This window comes from Camponotus floridanus, unplaced genomic scaffold (assembly GCF_003227725.1).
Source record: "Camponotus floridanus strain SB8 unplaced genomic scaffold, Cflo_v7.5 scaffold85, whole genome shotgun sequence".
Classification (NCBI taxonomy): domain Eukaryota; kingdom Metazoa; phylum Arthropoda; class Insecta; order Hymenoptera; family Formicidae; genus Camponotus; species Camponotus floridanus.
The window spans coordinates 148724-175017 of NW_020229855.1; the positions used below are offsets into that span (position 1 = coordinate 148724).

General features: G+C 32.2%; 2 protein-coding genes and 1 long non-coding RNA gene across 5 annotated transcripts in view; 1 reads left to right on the plus strand and 2 right to left on the minus strand.

Annotated features, from left to right (window-relative positions):
- LOC105251729 (probable multidrug resistance-associated protein lethal(2)03659) overlaps window positions 1-26294 on the plus strand; it is a 469824-nt gene that overhangs the window by 2249 nt on the left and 441281 nt on the right. The window lies entirely within an intron of this gene.
- LOC112639724 lies at window positions 1675-14281 on the minus strand. Of its 3 annotated transcripts, none has more exons than XR_003123644.1 (13): window positions 13910-14281; window positions 13590-13809; window positions 11020-11096; window positions 10709-10924; window positions 10507-10620; window positions 4163-4397; window positions 3770-4007; window positions 3497-3652; window positions 3272-3424; window positions 2888-3106; window positions 2648-2720; window positions 2308-2467; window positions 1675-2140 (listed from the first exon to the last, which is right to left on the minus strand). It is a non-coding gene; the product is annotated as an uncharacterized LOC112639724 (long non-coding RNA). The 3 variants fall into 3 exon arrangements; XR_003123642.1 differs by having other exon boundaries at window positions 2888-3109; XR_003123643.1 differs by lacking the exon at window positions 2648-2720 and having other exon boundaries at window positions 2888-3109.
- LOC105258459 lies at window positions 16861-19934 on the minus strand. Its single transcript, XM_025414603.1, has 5 exons — window positions 19913-19934; window positions 19631-19835; window positions 19330-19518; window positions 17194-17246; window positions 16861-16866 (listed from the first exon to the last, which is right to left on the minus strand). Exons 1-5 carry the CDS (start codon window positions 19928-19930, stop codon window positions 16861-16863), a joined length of 471 nt encoding a protein of 156 aa, XP_025270388.1. The 5' UTR covers window positions 19931-19934.

Here is a 26294-nt window from a genome sequence, read left to right on the forward strand (position 1 = left end):
GAATGTGAAAACATATTTCGATTTATTTTTATGATATCAATGTAGCTTCTCTGTGTATGTTTCAAAGAATGTAAATTTTATAAGAAAGTTATGTTGACATCGTGCACTATGTTTGCATTCATATTCTATACAACAAAAGAAATTTAAAAAATTGTTGAGTTATTACAATTTTTTCTTCTTGAGATGTGTGATATATATGTATATGCGCGCACACACACACGCGCATATATGCATTAAAACATATAACAATCTTTTATTATAATTACTTTTAAAATTTCGATACTATACAAAATGATGCACATATGTTAAGATTATTATAAATAAATCATTTAATTGGTTTATATATTAAACTTAATATATAATATTAATTTAATTTAATACATATCTTAAAATATAAAATTTTTTACATCTTTTATTATTTTCGAAGCTTGACAAGTAATTATAGTAAAAGATTGTATAGATAAAATATAGGTCGTAAATTATATTTGGATTTATAATTTTCGTAGACAAAATAAAAAACTTTTAAATACGTTATATTATTCTTATTATTATAATTATGATGAAAACAATTTTATGTGTGTACCTTAATGATGTGTCCACAAAAATATTATATCACAAAAATAATTATATATACATATATATAAATATAACGAATTTCTGAACAAATGTAACATACATATATAAACTTTCTATATATAAATATATATTAACTATATATATATATATATATATATACAGGGTGAGTCATTTTAAGTGACGGACTAAAATTTCTCGAAAACTATAGGAGATACAGAAAAATGTTTCAAACAAAAATTGTAGGGTGTGAAGGGGGATATAAGATGGTAGCATTGGTTTGACCTTGGAAAGTCATTTGAAGGTCACATAAAAGTCACCTTCAATTTCTTAAATTGAACCCACTATTTTTCATTACACATTCTTGTAGCTTATCTCGAGAGCTTTCCAAAACACTACAGACAAATGTTTTTTCATTAAATACTTTTTGAGTTATAAGGCTTCAAAGTTTACAGTACTTCGATATAAAATGCAAAATATCTCGTAAAATATTTAGTTTTCGGTAGTCTTACCCTAATACTTTTATGCACAGGATAATGAGACAAAATTTATTGGTGCAAAGAAAACGCATGATTGTTTATAACAAAAAGTGCATTGCAAATTACACATTTTTTATCACAAACAATCATACGTTTTCTTTGCACCAATAGTTTTGTCTCATTATCCTGTGCATAAAAGTATTAGGGTAAGACTACCGAAAACTAAATATTTTACGAGATATTTTGCATTTTATATCGAAGTACTGCAAACTTTGAAGCCTTATAACTCAAAAAGTATTTAATGAAAAAACATTTGTCTGTAGTGTTTTGGAAAGCTCTCGAGATAAGCTACAAGAATATGTAATGAAAAATAGTGGGTTCAATTTAAGAAATTGAAGGTGACTTTTATGTGACCTTCAAATGACTTTCCAAGGTCAAACCAATGCTACCATCTTATGTCCCCCTTCACACCCTACAATTTTTGTTTGAAACATTTTTCTGTATCTCCTATAGTTTTCGAGAAATTTTAGTCCGTCACTTAAAATGACTCACCCTGTATATATATATATATATATATATATATCTATATATATATATATATATATATATATATATATGCAGGGTGTCCCTGAACACTTTATTGTGCACTTGTTAAGGAGGTAGAGTTTGCTGGAAAGCATCGTATATTAGAAACACAGCGCTGCCATCCAGTCATCGGACCAAAAAAAAAATAAAATAGTGACTGCTTTTTGACAGAAACAGTAACAAAAAGTAACGTATAAAAATAATAACCAAACCGTATAAAAACCTTCACGTATAAAAATAATAACCAAAAATGACCATTTTTTATCAAATTTTTAAAATAATTAAGACTATCTAAGAAAACAAAAACTGGATCTATGCTTGAATAGCCTAACATAAAATTATAAATAGCACCATGTATTGTAATAATCTGTAGATATACAGATTATTACAGATTATTTTTTTTTCTTCCCGCGTTGCTCGTTGCTTAGCAAATCGGAATCATTTCGCAGCGGTTATGTCAAATTCGGCTTCAGTTAAACCTGAATGTACAGAACATATGGTATCTGTAAAATAAGTTAAAATTTAATTAACAATATTAATGTGTGTGCGCGCATATAAAAGAAAAATCACTTTAATAATTAAATAATATCTATTAGAATAAAAAAATGTTTGTGTAATCTAAAAACCCTGAATTTAAGAAAATAGTTAAATATAATTTTAAAATATTCACCAGGTATATTCTTAATAAATATTAAATCACATATTTTATAATTTAATCGAACGCCTTTCCAGGAACAGTTCATAGCGCATTTATTGCTGATAATTCGTTCTAAAGCATAATGAATGCTATTTCGTGGAGCGTTGCCTCCAATTTTTAGAATCAATTTTTTCTGAAATTAACAATACGTTTATGTAAATAATAAACAATAAAGACAATATCATATCAATATATTAAATTCAGAAGGAAGTAGTTTGATATTTATTGAAAAGTGTATAAAGTGTTTGAAAGATTATAAGAATGGTTCTATATAAAAAATGAAAGTTCTCTATAGAAAAAGAATTTAAATTACTTCTCTTTATTACTGTTTACTTCATTTTTCTCAAAAAGTAAACCGATTCTTATTCCATGGATAACTGCATTCACTGCAAAAAATTTAATGATTCTATAACTCAATCTGTATTCATTTTTCTATATGGAACTTTTTTGGTATAAAAATGAAGTAAATGATAGACTATTTACTTCATTTTAATATTAATAATATAGATCTCCATACAGATTTGGAAATAGTTGCAAATAAAAAATAACTTACAAATTGCGATGCAGCAACTTCGTTTGATATGATAAAATTTTCGAATTCTTTTATGGATTCCACTAATTTGTAGTGGCAATAATGGTATTATCATTACCATATCATTTTCTATCAATTCTGCATTATTACATTGACGGGATTCCAATTTACTTAATCTTTTCGAGATATTCATTAGCTCTAAATTGGTAGTAACATTTGCACGTATAACTTTATTTAAATCTGCTGCAATTAAAAAGAAACATATAGCACGTATACATATATTTTTATATATAATTATGCAAACATTATTTATAGTTGACGCGCGCGCGCGCGCACACACACACCACACACAAAGCTTAACATTTATTCGAAACTTTATGCATATAATATAGGTAAATAATTTACTTTCTATCCGTTATAGAATATTGTAAACAGCTTGTACTTTTGGAATTTCAAAAATAGGAATACTGTCAATATCCATTGTAACAGACGATGAGGACTTATCAGGATATGGAGTTTTTTGAATTGCTCTTTCATTAGAACTACATTTGTTGATATCTGCAAATTACAATTGTCTGTTTTAATATGTTTCTACACTTATATTATTGAAGTTGTAAGGTATAAACTTACTTGTGTGTGATGATGAAATCTCAGTATCGGTATTTTTGGAAACAAAATTTAAATTTTTATCGGTACTGAAAGCATTGACAGATTGGCAGCAATTATCTATTTTCTGAGAATTGTATTCAGGCATAGGATTAATAAAAACAGGCGGACGACTAATACCTGCAAACAAAGTAAAATAACAATAAGAAAAATAACAAAAATTAAATAAGCATCTCAAATATTCAGTATATACAGTATTATATAAATTTGAAATTCAAAGTAATTGTCAAAACTTACTATGTTTCAAATATTTAATTGTTTTTTTTTTATGTATTTTTTTCATTATCGTAATTTTCTTTATCACACACATTTCTTTCTTCATCATTCGAATCATCAGTATAATCCTTTTCATCGTGCTCCTGAGAAAAATAGTATTCATTTTTCTTTAACTTTCTTTGCCCTCGGCCACATTTTTTATCGTCAGTCGTAGTATAATGAGCATCTGCAGCTGATTTTCGCGCCGATGCGAGTGACGCTATCCAAATAATAATAATATCCGTAATAGTAATCATAATAATGTTAATATTTAACATATAATATAAATAATTTGCATTTACACGTTAAGAGATTAAATAAAATAATGAAAATATTGGAATTAAAATATAAAGTTTATAAATCTATATAACTTACAACAATGCTTGCCGATAATTGTTTTCTTATTTGGTTGGTCTTTAAAATAAGCCTGTGTTTATATTGTTATTTGACTTACAACAATATTTTATCACTGTTATGTCAAATATTGATCATAACTTCTTATCCAGATCAGCTCGATTTTCAATAAGCAAACTGATATTTTTTGTGTTAGGCCACCAACAAATGAAGCCATTATTTTCATCATTTTGATAAATCCAATTTATTGGAATCTCTGAAAAGGATTCATCAACTGAGAATTGCACAACTGCGTACAATTTTTGTTCGGACATTTTCTTTGCAAAAAAGAAAAATTATATAAACAAGGTGTCTCATAATTCGCACACTACTCGTAACGTTCAGATTAAATCTAGAAAAATCATCTCGTTTTGCTATTTTTAATAATTAACAATTAATTTTAAAAAAACCTTGTATCAGAATAAGGTCTCTTATATAGCAGAAGGTCTCTTCTCGCTGCGCGCTTCGCACGGATTCGCCAATCTTTTTAAATTAATTTTTCGTTAATTATTGCGAAAATAGCAGAACGGATGATTTTTCTCGATTTAACTTACTCTACCTGAACGTTACGAGTGGAAATTATGGGACACTCTGTATATATATTTTACTCGTACACAGTGGTAATGTCTCAGCACAATATGTTTATCATAAATTTTCGCAGAAAACCATAAATTTTTTATAATACAAGTTCGTAATTGTCAAATATTTTATATAGTTAAAAATAAACTTTAAAGTTATAACAATTTACAGAAAGAAGCTATTAAATAATAAAATACTATGAAACTGGATAATTATTTTATAATAAACAGAAATAGAACAAATATAGAAATAAAAATAAGTAATAGTAACAAAAATAAGTTATAATCTCATTAATAATCTCAGTTATAGATATAATATGACACTATATGGAGTAGTGGAAGTGCACCGAATGGTAGATCCTTGGAAATGACACCTCTTATCTCTCTTACTCTACTCTTCTCGCCTTCAAGCGGTAGTGCTGTTAACTCTCGTATGAGCCAGGGAATAACTCCCTGGGAAGTACGAGAGAACAAAAGAGAAGGGAAGTGACTCTCCAGGTTGGGGGTTGGGCGTGGGACTAACAACCCCACCCTAGAAAAAATTTTTGTTACGAAACCCTCAAGAAAGCCTCGAAAAGACAGTTTTGATGATGATGGACATGACAGAAATTCAAGGACTCGCAAACGGAAAACAACACTGAACCTGGCCACGTGGAATGTAAGGATTGTGTTACAGGTAGGAAAAATGACAGAAGTTGCCCAAGAAGTGCTGAAATATAGAATGGATGTTGTGGCATTGCAAGAAATGAGATGGAGTGGTAACAGAAGAATAGACAAAAGGAAATACTCCATATTTTACAGTGGACCGGATACAAGAACTGGGCAATGTGGGTTTTATTATCAACTCTAAAATGAAACAAAGTTAACTGGGATTTGAACCACTGAGAGATAGGATGTGTAAAATAAAGCTAAAAGGTCGTTTCAGGAATCTATCTATTATATCGACCTATGCACCTACGGAAGAAGCTAGTGATGATGAAAAGATTACATTTTATGACAGACTTCATAGAGAACGTAGTAAGATACCTAGATATGATATGTTGATTCTCCTTGGAGATTTCAATGCAAAAATAGGTAGAGAAGATTTTTTACAACATGTAGCCGGCAAGCACTCCTTATACGCTAACATAAACACAAACGGCAAGATGCTAAGAGTTAATTAGCAGAAAGTAATGAGTTGATAATTAAAAGCACCTGTTTTGAGAAAAAAAACATATAAAGGAACATGGAAAATGCTGGGTACCGGAGTGATTAATCAGATCAATCATGTTCTGATATCTAGAAGACAGGCATCGTTGATTATCGATGTAGGATGTGCAAGAGGACCAAACTGCGATTCAGACCATTACGTAGTGAGAGCTAAATTTAAAGAAAGGATGGCGAGAGCAGAATGTGCCCAAGGGCCCAGAAAACATTGGAACGTAGAAAAGTTACGACAACCAGAGATTCTTAACCAATATCACTGAGTAGAAAATTGAATGAAGATTAGGAGGACATATAAGAAAACGAAACAGTAGATAAAAAGTGGAACTAAATTGAGAAGGCTATAGAGGAAACTGCAACAGAAGCAGTGGAGGAGAAGAAAAGAGTGAGAAATGAAGAATGATTCGATGCAGAGCAAGGATCGACAAGAAAAATACAGACAGAAGCATGATTCAAAGAGAGACAAGACAGAGCTCTGAAAGATATAAGGAAAGTAGAAGACAAGCAAACAAGATTCTGCGAGAGAAGAAAAAAGCATACTTAAAAAGATGTATTGAGAAAATAGAGGAAATAAACACACAAAATGAAAACAAAAGACTATATCAAGCAACTAAACAAATGACAAAAGGATTTCAATCAAGAACAAGCTTATGTAAGGACAAAAAAGGAAGGCTGATCATGACAGATGAAGAGGTCCTGAAAAGATGAGCGGAATATTTTGCAGAATTATTAAATGTCGATGAAAAAGGAGAAGGGAACAAAGGAACAACAAGTATGAATATAAATATGAATGTGAATATGAATATGAATATGAATGTAAATCCAGAAGATAACAAACCGTTACTAGAAGATAACAAACCGTTATTAAAAGAAGCAATCAAACGTCAACGAAATAGTAGTCCTAAAGGGGGTCACAAAGGCTGGCCTGGCTGGGACATGTAGAGAGAATGAACGAGGAGAGAATTCCCAAAAAACTCGTATACGAATGCGACGGGGAGGAGAAGACGCGGAAGACCGAGAAAGACATGGAAGAGGGATGTGGAGAAGAATTTGAGGACTATGAGGATTGCTGGCGAGAGAGAGCGCAGAGCAAGGAGGAATGGAGAGACATTGCGAGGGAGGCCAAAGCCACCTGGGACTGTAAAGCCGTGGAACGAACGAACGAACAGATATAATATCCAAAACATTTATTCAATTTGAGCTAAAACCAGGCATACACAGCAACATATTAAAATCAAATTGAAAAAGCTGCAGATTATTCTTTAAAAAAATACACTTGCCTTTAACTTGGTAAAACCTATTAGAAAGAACATAAAACCATTGCAAAATAAGAATAAAAATCAAAATAAGAATAATTATGTGCATGCATATAAAAGTGGAATTATAACAAATGTGTCTTGCAACTCAAGATGTTTTAATTTCAAACATTTTGTTTTTATGTTCGTTGCTGGCAATTTTTCAATGTTAAAAGGACTTGTTTCCGTAAAAATTTGTATACCTAGTAGTTCCTTAAAATCACATGGAATGCTAAAAAAATGGTTCGGTAATTAAAATTCGCTTTACATTTATGTATGGAATATCATTACTATCGACAATTATCTCTAAAATAAATGCGAAAGAATTGTCATTTAACAAACAACAGTTTTCATTTTCTTTTGTAAAAATAGTGAAGCCATTGAACTCTAAATGAGATATAACATTAGTGTTTTGAAGTGTTTTTTTAAAATGAACAATAGGATATGACTTTAAATAATATTTTTCAGATGGAAGTTGGTTTAATTCGAAAATTCGATTAGAATATTCCTCTAATGGTTTGCCACAATTTTTTATTAGCTTTTTAATTTTTTGCATGTGATCAAATTTAAAACAACTGAAAGCGTCTAAACACCCAAGAATTTTAACATCATTTGCAAGATATTCTAAATTATGAACATTATGTGAAAGATACTCGAGTCCAAAAGTATTTCTATAGTGAAATAAACCAGGTTATCAAGGAATGTGCAAAATCGTTAAGAACTAAACATCTTTTTGGATCTGCGAATATACGAATAGCTATACTTAATGATAAAAAATGATTGTAATAGTCTTTAGACAAAAATGGCTTTAACAAAACTAAACCTACAGCAAAAAAAGGCGAACTTCCGTAGCTTTCTAACTATCAATATATAATAAACTTCTTGGCATTCTTGCAAATTCTGTAGTTATAAATTTTCTTGTGTCGAGTAGATGTTTATTAATGAAATCAATTGCAGCATTAAATAATCTTATACCTTTCTTACCCCTGACAAAATTATAATAACCGTCTCGATCCTAAACAAACAAGATGCATGTAATCCAAAGGAATTTGTGAAATCATATCTATAGGAAGATTTTCTAGAATTGAATCACCCTTTATGATGCTCATCTTGACTACGAGTACGAAATGATTCGTTTGTTCTTAATGTACAATTAATTTCCGGAAAGACAACTTGATTACATACAAAATCACCTTCTTGCAAGCATTTTGAACATGAAAAATAACCTGCGTAACCTTTAGTACATGTGATTAATGATTTTGCAGGAGTATCGCATAATATTGCATTTAATGTGATTTTACAATGGAAATCATTATCTAATAATACACCTTCTTGAAGAACAATTTGTGCTTCATTAACAAAAGGACGAAGAAAATCATTTACATTATTCAGTTTTGACATTCCGTGAAATACGTCAACTGCGAAAGGTTCGGTATAAAGATCGATAATTTCAATTGATGCAAGAATAGGCCAAAATTGGCTACCTGAGCTTTTACTTAAAGGTAAGCCATCGATATTAATATTTATTTTTACTTCACGAGGCATAATTCTACAATATTTTGATATGGAGCGTTTTATTCCCGAAGCTAATCCAAAATGACTGTATCTGCCACCACTAACAGAAGATATATTTCGGAAAGTATTACGTGGTGTTTTCATTAAAGTTCTACACGTTTCAGGTAAATTACTATGACCATGTTTCTTCAGAATTAGAAAAAGTTTATCTATAGTACCTTGAGGAATACAACATTCTGCAACTAAGATTTGCAAATCTTCTTGTAAACTTAAATTTTGTACATCTTGTACCGAGATTTCATTATTAAAATCGATTGATTTGATAAAAAAATTAGATAATGAAGAATTATCTTGATCTGATGCAATAGGAATATCGAAAGTATTAGATGTTGAAGAACTATAATTATTCATTGATAGATTTGGGATATTATTAGATTCGGATGAATCGAAAATGTTATTACTAAGAAGGGTATTAATTTCATTTGAAAATGTCGTACTCTCTGAATTAGAGTTACAGATCATTTCTACATTAGAATTAGTTTTAAAATGTTTTTTGGGAATATTTGATGTAGTTGTAGTTTTATATAATTGTGACATATGAAATGAAATTAATTGATTTTTACGTCTTTTTGATAAATGGTGATATGTTTTCGGTATATTAATAATTTATCGATTATTCAAATTAGAAGAAATAATTATAAAAAATTAAGTTTTAGTTGTTAGCAAGATAATAACAAAATATTAGGAAAAATAACCGAAGTATTAGTATTTGAAAAATAAAATTTAGATAGAAAGAATATGAAAATGTATGTAAACAGACAAATATATAAAAAATGAGTATGGAAACATTTAAAAAAACAGTAAATTAAATACAACTTGAAAAATACTAATTATAAGAACTAAAATCATATGCAAGTATCAATAATGAAATAAAATAAGTAATAACTTTATATACAAATCAATTAATTTGAAACAAAATAAATAGATAATAAAATGAGGTATATACAAACTAAAATGAGCTCTCTTAAAATGAGCAACTTTAAAAAGTTAGTATACACTTGACAATGACCTATTATATGATAAATATTAAAACCAAATAAAAATGTTTATATCTCGATGCTTCGAGAAAATTTTATAAATGATCAATAAAATATTATTTTACGGATTGAATCTAATGTTAGTATAAAACATATACGAATATTGATAATTATAAAATAAAACAATAATATATATATATATATATATATATATATATATATATATATAAAGTTATTTGAAGCAAGTGAACTGAAAACGTACTACAGAAAATATCGATTAAATGCAACAAATAATCAATTGATATAACAAAATGCAAATGAACAATATGTTGAGTAATTGAGAAATTAAATAAAAACTATTCAAAATTTAATATTATTTTATTACTATAAAATATTACTGTAAAAACTCTATTAAATAAAATATATCAAATCTATTCGTTGATAATAAAACAAACTAAAAGAAAAAGAAAACTTTGCTAATTAAATTAAAAATGAGTAACAACGTAAATATTTATTTTGTATGAAGAAAATTTGCGAAAATTAACTAGCACATCTATTATAACCCATAAAAGTCTGCAATATTATGTTGTTTTCAATTAATAAATAATATTTATACTTCCCGGCTTTCTCAATATTGTGATGAAAATCAAAACTCCATACAGCATTCCACAATAATTCTGTACTTATGATAAACAAACCTATGGATGATGGACCTATGGATGGATAATAGCTCAAGCTTGAGACAATGTGGCAATCGATTATTACTTTTGTCTTTGAATTTCTGGAATCTTTTATAGGAGAGTTTAGTCTTTCTATAAGAAAAAGCATAGGATTGGCGAACATTAGTTACATATATATATATAAAAAACATCTTTTGATAAACACTTTAAATATACTTACAATCTTTGGCTTGTGTAAAGCGTTCTACAAAATTATTGTCTGTACAATTATTATCTTTGTCAAACAATTTGTTGCAGAGTTTTTAAGATCAAAAATCCATATAGTGCATTCAACACTCCATAATATAATTGTGTACTTAATGGAAGAAGAGTAAAAACGGAAACCTCTGAACTAGTTCGCACTAGTTTTTGCTTCGAAAATGAACAAATCTATTTTCTGTAAGAAAAAGTGCAAGAATGGAGAACATCAGTTATATCGATATATATACAACGCAGTCAGAGTCTTTTGATAAACACTTTAAATATACTTACCAGTCTTGATCACCTTTGGAACACGAAGGCACAGCACAATGCGTATTAGGGTATGCGTATACAAGAGTTTAGTCTTTCTATAAGAAAAAGCATAGGAATGGCAAACATTAGTTACACACACACACACACACACACACACACATATATATATATATATACAGGGTCTACCAAAAGTGTGGAAACCCCTAAATATCTCGGAAAATATACGTTTTACAGAAAAGTGTTTCCAACAAAAGTTGTAGGGTTTAAGAAGATCTATATACTGATTCTATCAGTTTGACCTTGGATGGCGTCGTCAAGGTCAGGTCAAGGTCACATTGACTTTTTTAAATGACACCCCCTACATTTGATTGCATATTCTTATAGCTTAATTCAAGAGCTTTCCAAAACACTATAATAATGTTCATTTTTATTAAGTACTTTGCGAGTTATGAGGGTTGAATGATAGAGTAGCGCCGGTATTAACATTATCCAAGGTGTACTACATGGAGGTTACTCGCTCGGATTTGCATCTGTTGTGTGTGTGATCCAGCTAACTAAGGCAAGATCGATTCCTCAACATATCCTCATATTTCGCTGAAGTCAAATTGCCAAAAAATTGCTCCATAAAACGTGTATGAAACGTCTCGTTAGTTCCTTCATTTACCGCTATGTGACGCACTACATGCAGTCTAACTCGCATTTAAAATTCAACTAAGAATGTATAAAGCTATCAAAGAACGAGCACCTTCTAACTTCAGCTTTGAGCAAGCAGAAATTAATTGTTATCGTCCAAATACAACGTACGATTAATTAAAATTAAACGTTTTAAAAATGGCTGGCGACTTGTCGGAACGTGAAAGAATCACTATCCTCATGATGCGTGGATGGGGTGATAACGAAAGATCGTTCTCTGATGTCGTTCGATTATTTAATGACACGTATCCGAACCGTCGAATTAATAAGTCCACTGTGTTAAAAACAATAGAACGTTTTAGACAAACTGGTAGCGTAAGAAATCGCTCTAAGTCAGGAAGACCATTGTCTGCAACCAACGAAGAAAAACAACTTGATGTTCTGCAGACATTTATTGAAGATCCCAATTCTAGTGTTCAGAGAGTCGCTCAAACTCACGATATTGCTCCCATGTCGGTTTGGAGAATTTTAAAGAAGAACAAGTTCCATCCATATAAATTGCAATACGTTCAAGAATTGCAAAACGGAGATGAGGAGCGTCGTATACATTTCTGTGAAAGAATGATGGCACTAATAGATGTCCGGCCCATCTTCCCTTATCAAATTGTTTTCACAGACGAGGCAACTTTTACCTTAACGGGAGAAGTTAATAATCAAAATTTTCGTTTCTGGTCAGATGAGAATCCGAATTGGGTGCGGGAAACTCACACACAACATCCACAAAAAATAAATGTATGGTGCGGAATAATAGATGGCTATTTAATAGGGCCGTTTTTTTTTGAAGAATATTTGAACGCTCAAAGGTATGAGAGATTACTTGTTGATCAAATAATTCCAGCCATACAGAATACTTTTCCAAATAATTTCCAAGAAATATGGTTTCAGCATGATGGAGCTCCTGCTCATTTTGGTGCAGGACCACGTCGTATTTTAAATGAGACTTTTCCGCTACGGTGGATAGGAAGAAGGAACGGAAATGAGGGAGGAGAGGATTGGCCACCTCGGTCACCAGATCTAACTCCTCTTGATTATTATCTATGGGGATATCTGAAGAGTAAGGTTTACAGAACAAAACCTAAAACCATTCACGAATTGATACAGCGAATAAGGGATGAAATGGCTTTGATACCTTTTGAAACGAATCGTAAAGTCATTTCTACATTCTACCAAAGATTAGCATATTGTCAGGAAGTAAATGGCAGCCACTTTCAGCATTTACTTTAACACATTGAAACACATTTGCAATCGTTTGGTGCAACCTAACCTGATCTCTGTATACACGCACCGCACGCACGCACACGCACACATTTCGAACAATTATTATGATAAATGAGCATCCACAAATTTATTTACTGTTTACTATGTCGATTGCTTTCCAGGTCTTTAAATGCTCGATTGTAATTTGGTTGGGTCTTTGCTTTTGCTGACTGGATCCACGACCGATCTTGCCTTAGTTAGCTGGATCACACACACAACAGATGCAAATCCGAGCGAGTAACCTCCATGTAGTACACCTTGGATAATGTTAATACCGGCGCTACTCTATCATTCAACCCTCATAACTCGCAAAGTACTTAATAAAAATGAACATTATTATAGTGTTTTGGAAAGCTCTTGAATTAAGCTATAAGAATATGCAATCAAATGTAGGGGGTGTCATTTAAAAAAGTCAATGTGACCTTGACCTGACCTTGACGACGCCATCCAAGGTCAAACTGATAGAATCAGTATATAGATCTTCTTAAACCCTACAACTTTTGTTGGAAACACTTTTCCGTAAAACGTATATTTTCCGAGATATTTAGGGGTTTCCACACTTTTGGTAGACCCTGTATATATATATATATATATATATACATATAACATCTTTTGATAAACACTTTAAATATACTTACAATCTTTGACTTGTGTAAAGCGTTCTACAAAATCATTGTCTGTACAATTATTATCTGTACAATTATTATCTTTGTCAAACAATTTGTTGCAGAGTTATTAAGATCAAAAATCCATACAGCGCATTCAACACTCCATAATATAATTGTGTACTTAAAGAAGAAGAGAAAAGATAACCTCTGAACTAGTGCGCACTAGTTTTTGCTTCGAAAATGAACAAATCTATTTTGTGTAAGAAAAAGTGCAAAAATGGAGAACATCAGTTATCGATATATATACAACGCAGTCAGAGTTTTTTGATAAACACTTTAAATATACTTACCAGTCTTAATCACCTTTGGAACACGAAGGCACAGCACAATGCGTATTGCGTTATTGCGTACTTTTTGCCCGCTTTCCCGTCAACAATAATTCAACCCTGAATCGCATCTTATCTAGATAGGCAATCACGCGTTACCGCGATGTCAGCGCTATTTCAACACTGGTTGTTGCGATATTATGCGCTTGGGAGGACGCGGGAAAAGCCGTGCGTATATAAAAAGTCATGGAATTTAGCAGCATTGCACAAAATACGCAAATGAAGAAATATATATAACTATCTACGCATACATTATATAACAATAGTTAACAGATAATATGTAAAGGGTACCCTCGGTTAACAATGGTGAAATGCCCTCAATTTTTTTTTTTTTTTTTTTTTTGGTAAAAATGTCTTTCTTGGGCCTCAAAATGAAGGGTCAACCAGGTCCTAGGTCCCAAAAATTTTTTTGGGCCTTATAGGGCCCAAAAACATCGTTTTTTGCGTTTTATTTTTTTTCTCGCGTTCTAATCATCGGAAAAATCTGAAAAAATTCATGAGTATATATCTTTTGATTACTTTTTTGTGAAATTTTTTTGGAAAAAATTGGAGTCCAACATAATCTCGAAAAAAATTATTTAATATTTTAAACGCGATTTTGACCAGCTTCCAGTTTTGGAACGGTCAGAATTCTTTTTTTCTCTTGTAGAACGGAAAAAAATACGTCGAAAATGTATTTTTTCAGATTTTTTCTAGTGGTGCGCCATGTCGAAAAATAATAAAAACCAATAAATCGTCGATTTTTCGACGTTAAGGCATCATTCCCCAAACAGTTATTTGTTTTTATCATTTTCTGATCATCGAAAAAAGTTTAAAAAATTCATGAGTACTCTAGAAGTTATACTATTTGAATAGAATTTTTTTGAAAACGATTTAGGGACAACATAATCTCGAAAAAAAATTTAATGTTTCTAACGCAATTTTGACTATGTTCCGGTTTTAAAACGTCAGAATCATTTTTTCTTTGTTTGGATCAGAAAATAATACATTATACACACACAAAAATGACACACATGATTCGACGATAGGTCAATGTACATTACACATGGAGACTCTAATGGCATTACCTATCCAAACATCATTCAAGGCAAAGGTAGCGTACATCAGTAGCGTACCTTCCCGGTAAGAAAAAGGTTTCTGGTTCGACACCACGTCGAGGTTATTTTTTTTGTCTTGTCAAATGATTTTTTTGACTATTCGAATTTTATTGAATTCAATTTTTATTAAATAAGGATTATTAAAAAAAGATTTTTTACGTATGCAGGCTTTGCCCTGTACGTTGACTAATGTTTAGATAGGTAATGCCATTAGAATCTTAAAAATGTATTTTTTTGGATTTTTTCTAGTAGTACGCCATGTTGAAAAATAAAAAAAAAACCATAAATCGTCCATTTTTCATGGACTTCCACACTACCCTTGAGGTCCCATGAATAGCGCGTTAAATTTTTTTTACAGTGAATCTTCGCCATTAGCCCTATAAACACTGTTCCGCTTTGAAAGCTGTTTGTCATTGAGCTTCTTGTTATATTGTATGAGATAATCTTTTTCCAATATTAATACTTTCAGAACACTGAATAGAGCAATGTCATTTTACCAGTAGTTAATAATTATTTTATCTCATCCAATCCGTCTTTTTTAGATAGGCTGCAATAATTTAATAATAGTTAATAATTACATTACTTTTAACAAAATAATGCATGCTTCATTGCTGAGTAAATTGTATTGTATTATACGTACGTATTTTGTTGTTGGTCATCCTTAATCTTCATCACTATCTTCATCGATAACGGGACATATATTATCAATGTCAAAAAGGTTTGTTAGCACATGTGCAGGTCGAATTACATCAGATAAATATCTGCCATTAGATAAATGGTACAAAAGTGCTGCAACGTGTGAGCAACTACCAATTGTTCGTAGACCATTTGCACAATTGCAACAGTAACCTTTATTGGAATTTATCCCATTACCATTAGGAACGTAATGAATATAACATTTATACGTTCTGCTGTTAATATGCCTTGATTTTACTTTAAACCTCACAATACCCGCTAAACAATATTCTGTTGCAAAAACGTTTTTGTAACATTGTAGCACGTACATATATATCAGTATATATGTACAGTAAAATTAAGTTAAAATATTCAATTATGTTAAAAGTATTTTCGGCCGCACAATTCTCTGAGTATCGACATCATACAAGTTATTTACATTTTTTCAATCTTTTTTAATTTACATGTCTAATTGAATATACGATGCAATTATATTTTAATTGTATAAATAAGTAAGTGGGGAATGTACACTATCCGTCAATGATTCGTTCCCATTCCTGCTAGGAAATAAAGACGACGCTATAGATAAATTATAAAAAATCTATAGCGCCGTCTCTATTTCCTAGGGGGGCGAATCATTGACGGGTAGTGTATATACTATTACCAGTTGTTTTTTTCCATCTTCATCATTCTTCAATGAAGTGTCATACTGCAGCAATTTTCGGTGCTTTTTAAATGGTTTTGTAGGGATAGTCGAAAAATTATTATGTCTTGCACCTGCTGCTGCAAATATTACTGATTCGTCGTTTTTTTGTTTAATTGCTCAACAAATTCATTTTGTTGTCTTAATAGCTTTTTAATCTCTATCGTGTTCTCTAAAATCTTAATTATATTCTGGCTATCTGTAAAATTACAATTAAATATTATTACATACTTTTATTGTTATTATTGTTGCTGTTGTATTTTTGTGTAGTTGTTGTAAGTAATGAATATATAATATCATAAATATTGATACCTGATGGAAATCTTCAAAATTACGTTTCCTGCGAATAAGTTATTTCTTATCGGAATTGATTACGTTTCCTGCGAATAAATTATTTCTTATCGGAATTGGAGATGCGTTTCCAGTAATATTTTGCGGACCTAAATCTGTTGAATTAAAATATTTATGTTATAAATGTACTTCGGAAAGTAAATCTTGATATATTAAAATATATTTTTATTATCGTAGATTACTACGACCAATAAATCGTGTATTGAATGTTAAATATACATATATATACGTTCAATACTCCGTTGTATTCAAGATCTACAGTATTTTTTATTATTGTACGATTCATAACCCCTATTCATCTTGATCTATTGATTTTCTTTATTATCGTTATTGTTGATCTAAATAAATATGAAATTAATGTATCAGAAAAACATTATATTTATTTATACTTATATATTTTTTTTTTTTTTTTTTTTTTTTGCTGCAGATTTTTGTGTTGTAACTTCACTTGATTGTCTACGTTCGATTGCAGGATCTGAAAGATAAATATTTAGCAAAAAGACTCATCTAATCGTTGCAAAATATTCACTTCTGTATTCACTTGTAAGACTGAATAGAGGCTATTTATGTATTACGTAAACGTATTTTTAACCAACACTTAACAAAATTAGAATTACTTGATTACAAAAAATATAATATTTATATTATTTTTATTTCATATAGGAATTTATATTATACATTTTTACTTTCTTATTTATATATTTAAAAAATTTAACTTACTATTTTTAAAACCGTAATATGTTACAAGAAATAACAGTGTGTATTAATTCTTATTACTTTTCGCTCAATCATCTCTGCTTATGCAGATCAAAATGGAATGATTGAAACTCGTGATTCGCGAACAATTTTAAAGATCAAATTTCTAAAATTAAGTTACAGGTGTTTAGATAATGTCGATTTTTTAAATTTTTGTTAAATACTTTTATTTTTTAAGTACTTTAAAGTGTCTACAAATTTGTAATGGCTTATGTTTGCATCATTACATAGCCAGAAGTGTTGGAAAAAATTGTGAAGTGAAAATGTATAAAATTGTGCATAGTTAGCCGGAATCGATATTCGTGGTTATAAACGGCATATTTTCATTTTTCTAGATGTTTTCAGTGGTTTAAAAATTCAAAATTGTTTGTGACTATATACAGGGTGTTTCATTTTAATCTAGCCAGGCGAATATTTCCAACGCTGTTGAGTTTAGAGAAAAATGTTTCAAACAAAAGTTGTAGGGTTCGAAGGGGCACATAAGATGATACTATTGGTTTGACTTTGAAGAGTTATTTGAAGATCACATGAAGATCACTTTCAATTTCTTAAACGGAATCTACATTTTCTTATTACATATTCTTGTAGCTTATCTCGAGAGCTTTCCAAAACATTATAATAAAATATTTTTTTATTGAGTACTTTTCGAGTTATGAGGCTTAAAATCATTTCTTAATTTTACACAAACCATAAAATATCTAGTAAAATATTCATTTTTTGATTATCTTACCTTAATGCTTTCATGTAGAAAATAATGAGAGAAATCAATTGGTGTAAAGAAAACATACAGTTGTTTTTAAGAAAAAATATGTAATTGTTAATTGCAAATTACATATTTTTTCTTAAAAACAACTGTATGTTTTCTTTACACTAATTGATTCCTCTCATTAATTTCTACATAAAAGCATTAAGGTAAGATAATCAAAAAATGAATATTTTACTAGATATTTTATGGTTTATGTAAAATTAAGAAATGATTTCAAGCCTCATAACTCGAAAAGTACTCAATAAAAAAATTGTTTATTATAGTGTTTTGGAAAGCTCTCGAGATAAGCTACAAGAATATGTAATGAGAAAATGTAGGTTCCATTTAAGAAATTGAAAGTGACCTTCATGTGATCTTCAAATAACTCTTCAAAGTCAAACCAATGGTGCCATCTTATGTCCCCCTTCGAACCCTATAACTTTTGTCTGAAACATTTTTCTCTAAACTCAACAGCGTTGGAAATATTCGCCTGGTTAGATTAAAATGAAACACCCTGTATTATGGCATGGTAAAGTGTGTCTATATAATAAAATGTGCAAATAAAAAATATGAAAAATCCTGACTGTATCCCTTGGGAGCGTCCGAAATGGCCACGGGTAAATTTGACCACGTTCGAAATGGCCACGTTCGAAACGGCCACGCGTTCGAAACGGCCACACAACTTTTCACGCGAAGCGAGGGGGACGGGGTGGGTGCGGGAGGGATGCCGAAGGCTCCCCTTGCACCCCCCCCCCGTGTGTGTGTGTGTGTGTGTGTGTGTGTGCGTGTGTGTGTGTGTGTGGTGTGTGTGTGTGTGTGTGTGAGTGCGTGTGTAAGGGGATAGTGCTTCCAACATTCCGTGGCCATTCCGAACGTGGCCGTTTCGAACGTGGCCATTTCGAACGTGGTCAAATTTACCCGTGGCCATTTCGAACGTGGTCAAATTATATCCACTCGTATCCCTTTACAAATTAAAATTAAATTCCTGAATTCAGTTCTATTGGTAACGTAATGCACTACTTAATTTAGTTCTATTAATAATGCACTACTAACGTACCAAATACGGTAGACAGCATCGGAGGTGGTGTCATTCTATGATTTTGGGAATTATCGCTGAAGTCGCTCGTGTAATCATTTTGGCTCTTCTTTTTTACTCTCCTTTTGCTTCGGCCAGTTTCTGGCACTGACGTATCTGTATCAGTTTTTGTTTTTCTTTTTGCGAAATCTACGGCAGTCTGATATTCATCTGTCAATTAAAATTATTCATATATATATATATATATGTATATACATATCGTTACATATATTTACAAGTATTTTGAAATAAAAATAGTAATATTAATTACAATAAAGATTACCAGTTTGGAAAAAGATGTTTCTTATATTCCAAGTTTCCCAAGAACTTAATGGGGCTGTTCGTTTGTTGATTGCCCTGCGGATGTTTTTCCCAGGCCATTTGCATGTAATTTCGTTGTTTAAAATTGTTACCCATGTTGTCGGGACGACTTCTACTGCAGTCGATTCTTCGAAATTCTCCGCAAATTCGACTACAGACCAAATAAACTGAAATAACACAAATTTTATTTGTAATAAAAATAAATAAAAATATCAGAATAAGTAAATGCAAAATGTGAAAGTACCTTCTTATTGTATACCATATAATTATATTAACTCAATTTTATATTAAAATTTATATTTAAATTCAAAGTATAATTTATTTACTGGTTTTATATTGATGTATTATATATTAATTAAAATTAAATGGCAGAGATTCTTTGTGTAATTATTAATTAATTATTAAATATTATTATTAATTACTGTTATTAAATATTACTACTATTAAATATTTGTTATTATTGTGTATGAATTAATGGCATAATTATAAACTATTTTCGTGCGGAAATTTTACACATTTTGCTTAAATTTCGTTAATATTAACAGTATACGTATCTTCAGAAATATTTTGTACCTGTTCTACATTAAATAGTTCAGAAGAACAGGGTGACTTAAAAAACGTTGTTGATTCTGTAAACTTTCTTCCCGTTATGAACATTTCCAGTGTGTTAGTGTTTTGGAAAATACCGTCTACGCATAGTACAGACTTGTCTCTAAGCATGACGCAATTTTCTTTATTTTCTGTGCTGAATTCATACTTTCCAATATCCACTTTTTTGTAGAATATACATCTTTCCTTATCAATAATTTGCACTTTACTTTGTTGATGTAAAATCGGATAAGTCTTGTCGTCCTGTTTCTTTTTCTGCTCTTCTTCCTTTAGTCTGTTACAAATTTATTGTAAGGGGTGTTTTGTTGTTTTAATTTTTCGTTTTATTTCGTACAGAAAATTTTCATATTTGAAACAACTAAATGTATCAAGTGGACCGTGCAACAAGCAGTCTGCAGGTAAATGAATGAGGCCGTGTACGTTGTGATTGATGAACTCAGGACCATAAAGAACTGAATATTTTTGAACAAAATACTGAATAAGTTGCAAAGCATAATCATTATAAACTGAATATAATGCAGGACTACATAAAATGCGAATAGCGCATGATAATGTCATAAAATGTGTATACATATTCTTGTTTCTCATATTTTGTAAAACGATCGGTCCAATGTACAACAACAATTGTCTTAGTTCAGCAGCTTTAAAGTACTCTATGTCATCTAAGCTTCTTGGTAAGCGGCCAAAATCTTTAGGTACATAATTCTTTAAAAATAATATTTGATCGTTAATGGCTTTTTTCTCATCGTCAGTGAAGCGAATGTTTTTTGGTCCTCGTACCCAAAACGTTATCAGTTTTTTCATTACACCGAGAAATACCAGATGCATACCATCAAGGGGTATTTGCGAAACTAACCCGATGTTAATATTTTCAAGAGGAGTTGTACCTTTATGAAATTCATCATCTAATTTGTTTTTAAAACTTGCATCAGTTCGTAAGTCTACATTGATATCTGGGAAAGCTAGTCGGTTATTAATAAAGGTACCACTTTGAGTACATTTTGTGCAACTGTAATATCCCGTGTGACCTTTCGTACATAAAACGAATGATTTAGCAGGAGCATCGCAAAGTAATTTACTGGCCTTTATTTTAACAGTTTTATTGCATATGTTAAATCCATTATCTTGCAAATGTTTAAATTCTGTAACAAATTCACTTAAAAATTGATTAACATCAGCTGGTTTTGTGTGCCCGTGGTAAATTCCAGCTACAAAAGGTTTTGACGCATTTTGACTAACTGAATCTACATCTAGAGAAATCAAAATTGGCCAAAATTGACTTTTTGAACTGTTTGAAATAGGTAATCCGTCTATGTTTATACTAATAGGTAACACTGGTTCTGAATTTTGAAATAAGAAATTGTGCATATTAATACTGTCATTGATGAGTCTACGAATTGTATTCTCTATACCGATGTGACAGTAGAAACCGGGGGGCATATTAATTATTTCATAGGGGCACGAATTTGGTGTTTTTAAAAGAATACGCGAGTCTGCAGGAAACTTTGGATATGGCACTCGTAAAATTTGCAACATATCGTTAATGGCCCGTTGGCTTAATAAATGTCTATATTTCAGAACCCATTGTTTAGTGGCATCAAGTGCAAACTCTTCAGTCACAGATGAAACTTTATCGTCAAATTCTATGTTACATTTATGTAATTGAAAATCATCATCGACGAGCGTTTCAATATATCTTATAGATTCTTCCTCATCTATTTCTGTTGGAAATGCTGCAGTACACTGATTTTCGGTATGTGCAAATTGTTCAATATTTATTTCATTTTTATTTCCTTTTTGCGTTGCTGACTGGAATGCAGTTTTAGTTTGTGATTTATCATTTATTTTAATTAATTTGTGATTTACCAACAAAGTTTCTAATAATTCTTTTCTGACTATTCGACGCATATGTCTTTTGGACACAAAACATTTATTTATTTTTCCCATATTTTTTTCTACTAATTCGCTCGCGCGAGTGTGCACTTGGAACAATAAGTTTTCTAAAACGTTAAATATTAATTATTTTTAGGTTAGTATAGGTTATAAATAAGTTTGTTACTTACCTCATGTAGCTGATGCTGATTCCCCTTAGCAACAGGAGTCTGAGTGTGCGATGTCATAGATCTTTTTTGTAAGAAATATACGCTTATCCGGGCGTTAATTATGCAGGAAGCGTCCTTGCGGGAGGGCAATATAATGTCAGAATTATTGCGTTTTTGACGACCGAATCCAACCCAGGTTAGCCAGGTTTTGAATTCGATCACGTCGAAAACGCTATTATATACTTGAAAACTTTATTAATGCACAAACCAACCGGCACACAATTAATTATACGAGAAGATTGTAACACAACACGTTTGCACACTACGCGGCAAGACCCCCCGACTGCTCGATACACGCGCCTTGTCGCAACTCAAGCGACCAATCATAACGCGCGAAACAAGAAAGCAAAACGGTGAGTGGCAACCGCTTGTAGCGCGCGACATTTGCCGCGTTCATCAGTATGTTCCTTTACTTTCTGATACGCGGAGGCCGCCAGTGGTCGCAATCAAACAATTATAATAATAGGAGTAATATTTTGAGACTTATTTGTTGCAAAATTGCAATTTGTTAAAAAGTTATGACCATTTATCAACGATAAATTGCGAGTTGACTTTACGAGGCTGCAAAATTAAATCTTTTAATAATGTCGCATTTATAACGTTAATGCGAAATGAAATGTTTTTCAAAGTTTACGTTTTGAATGAAACGTTTAAAGTACGTAGCGAAATGAATGTTTTAGAAACATAGTAAATGCTAGCATTGAAGCAACGTTTATAAAGTTGCAAAGAAAACGTTTCATACGAAATGTTACTTGAACTTTACAAAATATTTCATTTGTGACGTTCCGAATTGACAAATTAAATGCGGAAAAGCAACGTTTCTGGTACGTTCTACGAACTGACACTAATAAAACGTTAATTTCAGACGTTTACGGAACTTTTTATTACCGTTACATGTAAACGTTTCAAATTTGCTTAATTACAGTCGAAATGTGACGTTACCAGAAAGTTACATGTTTAGCGGGCTATTAAATCGGAAGGATTTTCTTCGATAATTTGGACTTGTTTAGATGTTGCTTTAGGGGTAGATGTGTGTAAAGGAGTAGAAATAGATCGAATATTTTTCGGTTTACTATATCGCTCTAACGCAGTTTTATAAAGATCTTCTACTTCGTCCTTTTTGATTTTACTTCGAGTCCCGTCACTCATTCCGGTTTCCAAGATCGCACATTTCAATCCCGTACGAGCCCCCCAAAATTTCATTCAGTATGTTACGTCCAGACCCTTGAGAGGTCAGGCCATCTGGAAGAACGTAACCTACTTACCCGGTGACACACTTTCGGGCGTGTGTGGGGTCGAGGTCGAGCGCACTGTCCTGGGACAGGTCAGTGACCAGAATGGTCCCTTTAACACTGTGAGTGTCTTAGGCCGATGCACCCGTTGGTCCCTTTTCAGTAAGAGAATCTAATCTCTTTTACACGGGACGGGACCTTGTGCGATATTGGAAATAAAAATGATGAGTGTGGGAAGATGCAAATAAATTTATCCCTTTATTATAAATTAAAATTTATTCAAAATTATCATTAACGGGTTTACAAGAACATCTTTAATGTGCGAGTAGTGTGTGTGTGTGTGTGTGTGTGTGTGTGTGTGTGTGTGTGTGTGTGTGTGTGTGTGTGTGTGTGTGTGTGAATATGTAAATTCGCTGGTGTTACATTAATACGGAGGACATCAGCCAGGAATAAATAAAAGGAGTTGAGGAGGCTATATCCTGGCTGGATTTTACAATTTTCCTATTTAAACAAAAATCTAAAGGAGTATTTCAGGGAAGGAACAGAGGTCAAAGGTCATCGAACTGGATGGTGGACGGCGGAAATTTTCTTAATAGAGCTTGGATGGGAACGGCTAGAGGTAGGAGTAATCCAGGGAGATACCAGGGAATTATTGAATCAGGAGGGGCAGTACTTAGATGATGGAGGAACTCTTCGTGGTTGACTTCACCAGATCCCACGCAGAAGGATCCTTCTAGTATGGGAAAGTTGAGGAGGGGAAACTGGGATATGAAATGGTTTAGGGAGTCCACGGGAGAAGGTTCAGATGTCGGATCTGAAAAAGGGGGTTCAGAGGGGGACTCTGGGGAGGACTCAAAGTGATGGGAGGCCTCATCAAGGTCGGGAGGACATATTGCGAAATCCTCCGGATTCTCGAGAAACTCGGAGCACTCCGATGGGGTGGAAGGGGATGGAGGATTAGAGTCAAGGATAATTACAGGTATGGGAGACGGGGATCGCATTTCGATCAAAGGTGAGGGAGAAGGTTCGGGTAAAATAGGGGTAGGAGATCGTTGAGGTGATGCAGAGAATGGTGATGAAGTCGGGCCAGGGCTGTCAGGGAAGAAGGAGGAAGGCGCTGGGGAGGAGATAGGGGAGTAGGCGCAGGGATCGAGGGGGATTTGTTGAGTGAATGTGTACTGTTGTCTTTTGGCGTGTTAGCATTTAAACTAGACGAATTATTGCGTGAACTGCCAGAAATTGATTCAGTTATCGATTCAGCCAGCCCTTCCTTTAATCACCGGTTCCGCCGATTCCGCCAACGCTTAATATTAGAGCGGGATTTGGGAGTCGACACTAATAAATTACAAGTACGTTGTTTAGTTATGATAGGAAGCAGATGATTGATCAGGGATTTTAAAACGATCTTTATTGAGAAACGATCTGTAAGGTTTGCTAATGGATTGTTCCTTATATTTTGTGAAATATCCTGATATGATTTTTCTAAAGGAAAATATATATATATATATATATATATATATATATAGAGTAGGTTGTGGTTAGCAATCAAATGGGAGTGGGAGAATATACGTGAATGATCTTAGGAGATTTATTCGCGAATTCCAATGCTGAAATCCGGAGCGAATAAATTAAGGAAATACTCGTGAATTCCAATACTGAAATCCCGAACGAGCGGATAAAGATCTTGGGAGCTTTATTTGCGAATTCCAATGCTGAAATCCGGAGCGAATAAATTAAGGAAATACTCGTGAATTCCAATACTGAAATCCCGAACGAGCGGATAAAGATCTTAGGAGGTTTATTCGCGAATTCCAATCCTGAAATCCGGAGCGAATAAATTAAGGGTTACGGAGAAGAGAATCGAATCATTGGAAATTTGTTATCTTTAGTAAGTTCTTGCAAAATTCTAAAGGAACTAGAATAGTGTCATTCGGTCTTTTTCAAATACTTAAAGATCGTTTCAGGGTCGTTAATTGAAGGAGAAAGGGGAGTGGAGATTTCGAAATAGTTAAAACTTACTACTTATGGAGAGCGTTAAATTGAAATTTTTCTGGTTCAGGCCGGAGCCCCGGAGTTGCAGGCAGGAAGTGGTTCGCCGTGAAATCAGTGATGTTCTTTTTTTTTACACTTGTAACTATCACTGATTGCAATTGTACTGACTGGTTCGAAATTCTATTAAATTGTAACTCTGACTGAGCGAAAAACTCTGAGACTAACACACTGTGTGAAAATTGGTTGAAAAACTGTCGTCTCCGCGCTTTCGGCTCGTAATTTTAAAATTTTTGCTCCTCCTCCCTTCTGGATGGTAGGAATTTCTTTTAATCAATCAAAAAATTTTTACTATTCCCTTCTTAGGGATCAAGGAGTTAGATTTTTAGGAAGAGAGGGTGTCTTAGACCTCTAATTGGTTAAGCCCTTTTTCTTAAAGTTTGGCTTCACCATCCAGTAGAGAGTGGGAGCGACCTGATTTCCTTATCTCCTACGATTTGATTGAGAATGGCCTATTGATCCAGCGCACGTGCGATATTAATTTTATGGCTCTGCTCGTATTTACCTTTTGGTCAATTTCCCAATGACCAAGGCTCTTATTTCAAAATCTCTGAGACGACCCATTGATACGCGTGGATTGAATTTCTTACATTTCCGAGGCTGGTAAATTAAAATTTTATTTAAATTTTCCTAG

What these genes read in the sequence shown, in the direction of transcription:
- LOC105258459 (XM_025414603.1), bottom strand. An exon ending in AAACATCTTTTTCCAAACTG is followed by an intron (nt 19,519 to 19,630) that starts GTAATCTTTATT and finishes TTTAATTGACAG; the next exon opens with ATGAATATCAGACTGCCGTA. An exon ending in GATGCTGTCTACCGTATTTG is followed by an intron (nt 17,247 to 19,329) that starts GTACGTTAGTAG and finishes TTTATCTTTCAG; the next exon opens with ATCCTGCAATCGAACGTAGA.